Below are 11140 nucleotides of genomic sequence, written 5' to 3' on the forward strand. Positions count from 1 at the left end.
ACAGTGGACCATTGTCTTGTGGGTGGGCAGTGGACCGTTGTCTTGTGGGTCACAGTGGACCGTTGTCTTATGGGTGGGCAGTGGACCGTTGTCTTGTGGGTGGGCAGTGGACCGTTGTCTTGTGGGTGGGCAGTGGACCGTTGTCTTGTGGGTGGGCAGTGGACTGCTGTCCTGTGGGCCACAGTGGGACTTGCTGAGGTAGAGTCACAAGCCCTGGGGGGAGAGGGGGAGGGGACAGCAGGTATTTGTCCTGCAAATGTTAGGCTTGATTTTTTTTCAGCAAATCTATGTCACCCAGTAAGTCATTCTTGAAGCCCTGATATCTTGTCTCCTTGAGGATGTTTGAATCACTACTTTTTGTAAAAATTGAGCCGTCTACACAGGTATCTTGAGAGATGCGTGGCGGGCTGTGTGTCAGACCCCACCGAGGGTGTCCGTCAGGTCTTCCCAAGCCGTAAGATGAACAGGAAACAGGTGCCTGGAAGCACACGGCCCTCTTCCGACCGTGTGGCACTGCGCAGCACCGCTGCAGTGTGGGGTTTTCATTCCGCCCAGCTCCGCAGCACACGACCCTGAGATGCTCTGTGCCTGGGGACCACCTCGGCTCCGCCCCTCCTCTGCCCTGGCGTCTGCGCGGCTCTCTGCTGCCCTCCGGAGGCCGGGCACCATGCTGGCGTCGGATTCGCGGTGCGAGTCACCACCCGCTCAGCCCACAATTCCACAGGCCTCACGATGGATGGCCGAGAGCCAGACCACCCCGAAGGCCGGGCGGTCCCTTACCTCGTCGCTTACAGCCGCTGCACCACAAAGGCCGTGAGAGGAGGGTTCTTCGCGGGCCTGCGCGCTGCCCCTCTGAGAATGTGTGTGGACCTGTGTCACCGGGCATCTAGAGCATTTGCTCAGCTGTCAGGACAGAACCGCAGTGGGTCAAGAAGAGGTGAGTCAGGCTCAGGGCGCTGTCCAGAGGGCACTCGGCCACGATGAGGAGGCTGTGCAGGGGTGAGGCGGCGCCCTGTGCCTTCCCAGGGTGCACTGGCAAGACAGACAGACAGACAGAACCCAGCCCCAGCCTTGTCTGTGGTCCCAGGTCAGGCCAGCCCTCTGCCCTGGTGGGAGATATTCCCCAGTTCCCCTCACAGAGGAAGGCCTCAGCCTCCACTCTGAGCAGAAAGCTCTCCCGTAAGACAGGGGCCAGGCCCCGGACGATGCTCTGTGCTCGGCTGGAGGCCCGACTGTCTGGTTTTAGGCATTGTTACTGCCACTGTTTTCCAGCTGTTTAAGTGTTGTCTGCAAAGCTCTGCAGAGCTGCCCAGAACCACCACCCCTGGGTCTGGAACAGACCTCTGTGCCAGGAGCAAGAGCCCTGCCCAACTCACAGAAGTGTGCAAAGAAGGAAGTGTATCACAGCAGTGTGCAAAGGAGAAGGCGGTGTATCACTCAGCAGTGTGCAAAGAAGGAGGTGTATCACTCAGCAGTGTGCAAAGAAAGTGTATCACTCAGCAGTGTGAAAAGGAGAAGGAGGTATATCACTCAGCAGTGTGAAAAGGAGGTGTATCACTCAGCAGTGTGCAAAGAAGAAAGTGTATCACTCAGCAGTGTGCAAAGGAGGAGGTGTATCACAGCAGTGTGCAAAGAAGGAAGTGTATCACAGCAGTGTGCAAAGAAGGAGGTGTATCACTCAGCAGTGTGCAAAGAAGGAGGTGTATCACTCAGCAGTGTGCGAAGGAGGAGGTGTATCACTCAGCAGTGTGCAAAGGAGGAGGAGGTGTATCACTCAGCAGAGTGCAAAGGAGAAGGAGGTGAATCACAGCAGTGTGCGAAGGAGAAGGAGGTGTATCACTCAGCAGTGTGCAAAGGAGAAGGAGGTGTATCACTCAGCAGTGTGCAAAGAAGGAGGATCACTCAGCAGTGTGCAAAGAAGGAGGTGTATCACTCAGCAGTGTGCAAAGAAGGAGGTGTATCACTCAGCAGTGTGCAAAGAAGAAAGTGTATCACTCAGCAGTGTGCAAAGAAGGAGGTGTATCACTCAGCAGTGTGCAAAGGAGGTGTATCACTCAGCAGTGTGCAAAGAAGGAGGTGTATCACTCATCAGTGTGCAAAGAAGGAGGTGTATCACAGCAGTGTGCGAAGGAGGAGGTGGTGTATCACCCAGCAGTGTGCAAAGGAGGAGGTGTATCACCCAGCAGTGTGTGAAAGAGGAGGAGGTGTATCACTCAGCAGCGTGTGAAGGAGGAGGAGGTGTATCAGTCAGCAGTGTGCGATGGAGGAGGAGGTGTATCACTCAGCATTGTGCGAAGGAGGAGGAGGTGTATCACTCAGCAGTGTGTGAAGGAGGAGGAGGTGTATCACTCAGCAGTGTGTAAAGAAGGAGGTGTATCACTCAGCAGCGTGTGAAGGAGGAGGAGGTGTATCACTCAGCAGTGTGCAAAGGAGGAGGAGGTGTATCACTCAGCAGCGTGTGAAGGAGGAGGAGGTGTATCACTCAGCAGCGTGTGAAGGAGGAGGAGGTGTATCACTCAGCAGCGTGTGAAGGAGGAGGAGGTGTATCACTCAGCAGTGTGTAAAGAAGGAGGTGTATCACTCAGCAGCGTGTGAAGGAGGAGGAGGTGTATCACTCAGCAGTGTGCAAAGGAGGAGGAGGTGTATCACTCAGCAGCGTGTGAAGGAGGAGGAGGTGTATCACTCAGCAGCGTGTGAAGGAGGAGGAGGTGTATCACTCAGCAGCGTGCAAAGGAGGAGGAGGTGTATCACTCAGCAGTGTGTGAAGGAGGAGGAGGTGTATCACTCAGCAGCGTGCTGGGCTGGCGAGCGGAAGCTCCGTCATCAGGCGTTTTCCCCGCCACCTAGGCGTGGAATATCAACATCACCCCAACTATGATATTGGTTGGCTTGTGGTTTAGGGAATGCCTGCAACGATGTCTTTTGTCTGTCTAAAGACGAAAGAACAAAGCCTGCTGAAAACCTGTCCATAAGGTTAGCGCCACCTCTGACTGCAGGAGGGTTACTATGCAAGTAGGAAAGGTGCTTACTCAAGCTTCATTTCTTTTCTAGTCAAAAACCTACGCGTGCAGCTGGCAAGGGGAGACGCTGTGCTTCGTGGTGGATTTCGCTGTGGGCTTCACCTGCTTTGACAGTGAGTCTAAGGTAAGAGGCCGTCAGGCGTGCACACAGCCACCGAACGAGCCAGAGTCAACCCCCCTGCAGGCCACAGCGACGCCGCACATGACTCGGGCAGCCGCTAGCAGGGCCGATGGGCTTGCACCTATGTTGTGGCCTGTCTTCCCGCGATGGCCCGGGCCCCGTGATGCTGGCAGCCCAGAGCCCCCTCGGGGACCCCAGTACGGGGAGTTTGGAGCACGAGTGACATCACCAGGGTCAGCAGGGCGAGGAGGGACACGGCACTCATGGAAACATGGGAAGGAAAAGTGAACTTTGCCTGTTGAAACCTACGTGTTTGGGGTAACAGTAACTCTGTATTGCTGAGAGCTGATAGAATACACACCCAAGTTGTGCTTGATTTCAGCCTTTCCTGGCTAATGGCGCCTACGGGGAATTGTCATCAGCATCACTAATTGTTTTCCAAAGATAACACTGATGATCCGCCACTGTGCTTCTCAGTCAGCTGTGTATGCGACTGACAATGAGTAAGGAAGTAGCTGTTCAGTCGAATGATGGAAATACTCTCATGAGAAGTTCCGCCTAGGCAGGACCCTGGGTCCAGACCCGAGGGAGCTCCTGGTCATGGGAGGCAGTGCTTCCTGCAGGTGGCCTGAGCAGGATGAGGCCTGGATACAGGCCCAGCAGGTGACACGGGGAGTGACCTCAAGACAGAGCTGGTGACGTCAGATGGCAGAGCTGGTGGCATCAGATGGCAGAGCCGGTGACATCACATGGCAGAGCTGGTGACATCAGATGGCAGAGCTGGTGACATCAGATGGCAGAGCTGGTGACATCACATGGCAGAGCTGGTGACGTCAGATGGCAGAGCCGGTGACGTAAGATGGCAGAGCCGGTGACATCAGATGGTAGAGCCGGTGACATCAGATGGCAGAGCTGGTGACATCACATGGCAGAGCTGGTGACAGATGGCAGAGCTGGTGACATCAGATGGCAGAGCTGGTGACATCAGATGGCAGAGCTGGTGACATCACATGGCAGAGCCGGTGACATCAGATGGCAGAGCCGGTGACATCACATGGAAGCTGGTGACATCACATGGCAGAGCTGGTGACATCACATGGCAGAGCTGGTGACGTCAGATGGCAGAGCTGGTGACAGATGGCAGAGCTGGTGACATCAGATGGCAGCTGGTGACATCAGATGGCAGAGCTGGTGACATCAGATGGCAGAGCCGGTGACGTCAGATGACAGAGCCGGTGACATCAGATGACAGAGCCGGTGACATCAGATGGCAGAGCCGGTGACATCAGATGGCAGCTGGTGACATCAGATGGCAGCTGGTGACATCAGATGGCAGAGCTGGTGACAGATGGCAGAGCTGGTGACATCAGATGGCAGCTGGTGACGTCAGATGACAGAGCCGGTGACATCAGATGACAGAGCTGGTGATGTCAGATGACAGAGCCGGTGACATCAGATGGCAGAGCTGGTGACGTCAGATGACAGAGCCAGTGACATCAGATGACAGAGCCGGTGACATCACATGGCAGAGCTGGTGACATCACATGGCAGAGCTGGTGACGTCAGATGGCAGAGCTGGTGACATCAGATGACAGAGCCGGTGACAGATGACAGAGCTGGTGACGTCAGATGGCAGAGCTGGTGACGGCAGATGGCAGCTGGTGACATCAGATGACAGAGCCGGTGACGTCAGGACGCTGGGTGACGGGAGGTGGCTTTGTTCTGGCTGCCAGGCTGCGCTCTCTGAGTCTCTGCTGAGTCTCCCGTCTGGGACTCTGCTCTGCCTGGGGATTCCTGTCTGTGCTGGTGTGGCAGGCTTCAGATTCCAGAGCGTTTAGCACAAGTTTCTCCATTTCCGTCTGTCTGGGGGCCCCGTGCTGGACTCAGTGTAGGCAGGGTGTGCCCACGAGTTTCACCAGGACCATTTGCACACGGCTCTCCCTGCAACACGTCCCGAGCACGCTCTGCACACTCAGCCCGTGCTCCCGTGTCCCTGTTTAAACCAAGCCTGGCCTCAGACCCCACGTCAGCCCTCGTCAGCACTCCCAGCTGCTGCACTGGGCTCTGTCTCCTGCAGGTCCCTGTGGCTGCGGGTACTGACGTCTGGGGGGCAGCCCCCTTCTGGGGGAGGTTCGTCCTGGCCGCCTCGCATCCTTCTGCTGTGGGGCACGTGCAGATCTCTGGAGACATTCGGCTCCTGCCTCCGCGGCCAGCCATGCTGTAGAGCACGGGAGGGCCAGGACACCAGTCACAGAGATGTCGATCCAACGTGCTGACGCGGCACAGCCTCCACAGAAGGCCAGCACCCAGCGCTCACGGGGCTCTGTACTTGTGATTCCCAGGGGAACCTAGGGCGTTTGCTGGTAGGACATACGTAGGCTTCACAACAGCAAGATGTATTTGCACACAGTCTAATATTAAGGAATGATTTCATGTTCATATCCAACATCAAAGCACGTAGGCCTGTGATCAGAGCTGCTGGCGGCCTCCGGAATCCTCTAAAGGATTTTCCCTCTGTACCCAGCCTGTTGTGCCCCTGCAGCTCAGAGGTGATCAGAAGGCTGGGTGTTTGCACCCCAAAGTTTTTCCCCTTTCCATCAGCTGTGATGACTTGTGCACTTAGAAGACTCTGTCCATCACCTAACTTCAGTGTAGAAAGCCCAGAGCTCATCTTGAACATGAGTAATGAGGCAGCTACATGTGACAGGTGAGCCGGTGTTGGACATAGAACACGGGATGTCAGGTGACAGGTGAGCTGGAGTTGGACATAGTACATGGATGTCAGGTGACAGGTGAGCCGGTGTTGGACATAGTACATGGATGTCAGGTGACAGGTGAGCCGGTGTTGGACATAGAACACGGATGTCAGGTGACAGGTGAGCCGGTGTTGGACATAGAACACGGATGTCAGGTGACAGGTGAGCTCTGAAACTCTGTGTCTCCATGCTAGCCCTCCATTGAGAAAAATATATTCATTATTCAAACAAATGATTTTGATAGAATTTCCGCTTAGCTTTTGCCCTAAAAAGTATTTGTAATTTGTTATTGACATGTTTGTGGGAAGATAGAATTTGCCCCACAGATGACGTACCCTTCCATCCTGTGGAAACGCTCTCCCAGCCCATGGCCTGCTGCTCCTTTCCTTGTCTTGTGTCAGGACTGTGTCGATCACGATCCATCTGTGAGTGGGTCTCCATGAACTCTGAGTAATTCTCACCGCAGGACGCCCAGGCAGCAGTGCCCACGCCTTTCATGTTGGTTCTTGGAGATGGCAGACAGCCTCATGGGCAGACCGTGGCCAGGCAGAGCGTCCGCTCTGTGTGCAGTCCAGCCTGTGTCTCCTGCAGGCCGTTCCTGAGGAGCAGGAGGAGGGGAGGGGGAGGGGGGAGGGGAGAGGAGGAAGGGGAGGGGAGGGGGAGGGGGAGGAGTTAGGGGAGAAAGGAAATGGGAGGAGGTGGTAGTAGTTACATTTCTCCAGATAGAAAAAGGAACAAGACTCAGGAAGTCTTCCGTCTGAGTTTGGGAAACCCAAGAGGCCCCAGTGGGATGAGGTCACTGGGACCTGCGGTACCTGTGGCTGGGCAGGGGGAGGGAGGAGCGGCCTGCTTGAGGGTCAGAGGGCAGCGTGGGAGAGCAGCAGACCGGACTCTGATCAGCCTCCAGGTAGACAAAGGGCAGCGTTGATCTGAACAGGCAGCTCACTTTGTTAGCAGATGTTAATTAAGCAAATGAGCTCTTGCTCATAAATCACTAATGAACGTCAATCATTTGCAGAATGTACTCTGGAGATTCAAGTTCTCCCAGCTCAAGGGGTCCTCTGATGACGGAAAAGCCCGAGTAAAGCTGCTGTTTCAGAATCCAGATACCAAACAGATCGAGATGAAGGTAAGGGCTGTTCCCCAGGCACACAGTGCATGCCCAGAAAGAGACGTAAGTGGTCGATGCGTTAAAAAGTCCACATGTGAAGGAGAGAAGTATTTCCTGAAGGGTGGGTCCTGCTGCAAAGACCCAGGCTTGCTCCTGGGCACTTTATATCCTGGCATTGGGATCTCTGAAACAAGCACTTGGTTCCACTGAAAATCCTAAGTTTCTTAGTTGCAGGAAGGCACTACTTAAAATACTATAGAAGTAAAAATTCAGGACCACTCTGCAAACTACATTAAGTATGTGATGAATCATCTGTAGCATTAAAAGTGAGCCTCTCTGCTCTAACAAGTTTACCGCATTTAGATCGACCCTTGCTATCAGTGGATACCATTGAATGGATGCTTTGACATCAATGTGTCATCAAACCAGCACACACAGAGTCAGAAAGTAAACAAAGTGCAGATTTCGCACAATGGAAAGTACGTTTGGAAATCTGAGTCCGTGAGCTCGTGGTTAGGAACCGGAAGTCTGCTGCTGGCACACTTTGGGTTCTGATGAAATTAGCCAGGACGCATGGGACTGCTGAATGAGAAGGCCAGGCCTTTGTGGAGCTCAGTCAGGTAAGCGCAGGAAGGAAGGATGTTTTAGCCCATCACATCCCCCTTGCGGTGGTTACTGCTGGTAAAGTCAGCACGTCCCCCGGTCTTTGGTTTCGTTGGGCACCGTGGTGAGGGACGCGGGCACGCACGGGCACTCCGTCTCTGTTGGCGACTTGGCGAGGACAGGTCCCGGGTTTGTGCGTGTGGATCTGGGGGACTCCGACTCTCGGGCCCCCACTCCACGTGGCCGTCCGCACCTCGGTGTGCACCGTGCAGGGCAGCACCCTGATCTCTCGAGGAGGCATCCATGGGGCGCCTGGTCTCCACAGATGCGTTCTCTAGGTAAGGAGGCTGAGTGAGGCTCCGGCCAGCTGACAGCCCCAGAGCCATGGTGTCTCCAAGCCCATAGTGAGGAAGGATGCAGGGCCCATGCCACACAGAGCCGGGGCATCCTGCTGAGAGCCCGGCTCGGTCCCACGAAGCACACTCCTGCCTCCGTGTGGACGCCATGCTCCAGGACAGGGCCGTGGCCGTGGCCGTGGCCAGCCGGGGCAGGGTGTGCGCGCGCTGCTCAGCACAGACACACAGCCTGCCCTTTGGAGATGATTATTTCTAAAATAATGAACTAACTGCTTTCTGGAAAGGATATTAAATCATTGCAACGGGTTAAAATTCAAAGTTTAATTAAAATGTGTAAGTTTTATGAGCATGGACGAAAAAGCACGGCCCAGAGATGAGCAGAGGCACCCGAGCTCCCGGAGCCGCTTCTGCTCCGGTGTTCCTGCCAGGCCCTGCGCCTCCCGTCCCTCAGACACTTCCCCTGACTCTGAGGAAGAGGTCGGAATGGAGCTGTTTCTCTCTGCGACCTGTAGCAGCAGGACTGGATACCTGAGCTGCAGAAGTGAGTAGAGACGGAGAGAGGGTAGAGCGAACAGGAACCGGGACTCAAGGCTCCCGAGGCACATGAGGTTGGTTACTAGTACAGGAGAGGGAAAACACGTGGACATACACGTGGACATGGGCTGAGTCCACATGGACACACTGGACATGGGGTGAGTTCATCCTGGGGGACAGAAGACCATGTGGACACACTGGACACAGGAGAGTCCATCCTGGAGGACAGAAGACCACGTGGACACACTGGACATGGAGTGTCCATCCTGGAGGACAGAAGACCACATGGACACACTGGACATGGGGTGAGTTCATCCTGGGGGACAGAAGACCATGTGGACACACTGGACATGGAGTGTCCATCCTGGAGGACAGAAGACCACATGGACACACTGGACATGGAGAGTCCATCCTAGAGGACAGAAGACCACATGGACACACTGGACATGGAGAGTCCATCCTAGGGGACAGAAGACCACATGGACACACTGGACACAGGAGAGTCCATCCTAGGGGACAGAAGACCATGTGGACACACTGGACATGGAGAGTCCATCCTGGAGGACAGAAGACCACATGGACACACTGGACATGAGGTGTCCATCCTGGAGGACAGAAGACCATGTGGACACACTGGACACCGTAGAGTCCATCCTAGGGGACAGAAGACCATGTGGACACACTGGACATGAGGTGTCCATCCTGGAGGACAGAAGACCATGTGGACACACTGGACACCATAGAGTCCATCCTAGGGGACAGAAGACCATGTGGACACACTGGACATGAGGTGTCCATCCTGGAGGACAGAAGACCATGTGGACACACTGGACACCATAGAGTCCATCCTGGAGGACAGAAGACCATGTGGACACACTGGACACAGGAGAGTCCATCCTGGAGGACAGAAGACCATGTGGACACACTGAACATGGAGTGTCCATCCTGGAGGACAGAAGACCATGTGGACACACTGGACATGAGGTGTCCATCCTGGAGGACAGAAGACCATGTGGACACACTGGACACAGGAGAGTCCATCCTGGAGGACAGAAGACCACGTGGACACACTGTCCACCCTGGGAGCACTTTAAAAAGGACAGCGTGGGGTTGTGTCAGCTACACAGAAGGGGAGGCATCCTAAGACTTGCAAATTACTTGTGGAATTTTCCATTTAATAGTCTCAAACCACAGTGACCACAGGTAGATGAATCTGAGAAATCCCTGAATGGGATTTGTGGTCCTGGACACAGACAGACGGAAGCGTGCACCTCATTTAACTCCACCCTGTCCTGCGTGGACCAGCAGCGCCCGGGCACACCGCCCCGACCCCAGCTCATCGGTCCCGGGTTCTCTTCCACGGATACTGCTTTCCCTTCTCTGTCATGCCTAGTCCAGGATCCTCCTCCTACAGGACATCCTGCCTTCTGGCTGCCCACCTGTCTCATGATGGCAGTCTTCCCGCAGAGGACAGTGCCGTCCACGCAGCCTGCCGGGCCTCCTGGAAGGCCTCGTCGGTGGCATCTGTACTGTGCAGTGGCCTGGCTGATCTCCTGACCAGCCTGGCCTCCTAACCATCTCTGAGCCCAGCCTGGCCACCACCCACTGTCCAGACTCGCCACACTCTTGTTTCCGGGCCCTTCTAGATTGCCTTCCAGATCCCACCCCTGCTGAGCTGTAAATATCTGGCATCAAGGGTCTTCTGAGTGTCACGCAAATGCTCAAAGCCCCATAGTCTCTGTGTTGAGCTACAGAGACCCAGGGGAGGTGGAGGCGGGGGTGGCCAGCTGTGTGGTGACCGGGGTGGCCGGCTGTGTGGTGACCGGGGTGGCCGGCTGTGTGGTAACCGGGGTGGCCAGCTGTGTGGTGACAGGCCATGGGGTGGCCGGCTGTGTGGTAACCGGGGTGGCCGGCTGTGTGGTGACCAGGGTGGCCGGCTGTGTGGTGACAGGCCATGGGGTGGCCGGCTGTGTGGTGACAGGCCATGGGGTGGCCAGTTGTGTGGTGACTGGCTGTGGTGACTGGCTGTGTGGTGACTGGTCGTGTGACTGGCCCTGTGACTGGCTGTGTGGTGACTGGCCGTGTGACTGGCTGTGTGGTTGGCTGTGTGACTGGCCATGTGACTGGCCGTGTGACTGGCCCTATGACTGGTCGTGTGACTGGCCATGTGACTGGCTGTGTGGTGACTGGCCGTGTGACTGGCCGTGTAACTGGCTGTGTGGTTGGCTGTGTAACTGGCTGTGTGGTTGGCTGTGTAACAACTGGCTGTGTGGTTGGCCGTGTGACTGGCCGTGTGACTGGCTGTGTGGTGACTGGCCATGTGACTGGCTGTGTGGTGACTGGTCGTGTGACTGGCCATGTGACTGGCATTGTGACTGGCCCTGTGACTGGTCGTGTGACTGGCCCTGTGACTGGCCCTGTGATTGGCCGTGTGACTGGCTGTGTGGTGACTGGCCATGTGACTGGCCCTGTGACTGGCCCTGTGACTGGCCCTGTGACTGGCCCTGTGACTGGCCCTGTGACTGGTCGTGTGACTGGCCCTGTGACTGGTCGTGTGACTGGCCCTGTGACTGGCCCTGTGACTGGCCCTGTGACTGGCCCTGTGACTGGTCGTGTGACTGGCCCTGTGACTGGTCGTG

At 55.8% G+C, this 11140-nt stretch overlaps 1 protein-coding gene across 1 annotated transcript in view; it reads left to right on the top strand.

Moving 5' to 3' along the window:
- Positions 1-11140, top strand: part of Sntg2 (syntrophin, gamma 2) — a 152639-nt gene that overhangs the window by 133444 nt on the left and 8055 nt on the right. Inside the window, exons 16-17 of the mRNA XM_013028867.1 lie at positions 3052-3144; positions 6916-7026. Coding sequence (XP_012884321.1) covers positions 3052-3144; positions 6916-7026 — 204 coding nt within the window. The remainder of the gene's footprint in view (positions 1-3051; positions 3145-6915; positions 7027-11140) is intronic.

This window comes from Dipodomys ordii, unplaced genomic scaffold, assembly GCF_000151885.1.
Source record: "Dipodomys ordii isolate 6190 unplaced genomic scaffold, Dord_2.0 Scaffold115, whole genome shotgun sequence".
Classification (NCBI taxonomy): Eukaryota; Metazoa; Chordata; class Mammalia; order Rodentia; family Heteromyidae; genus Dipodomys; species Dipodomys ordii.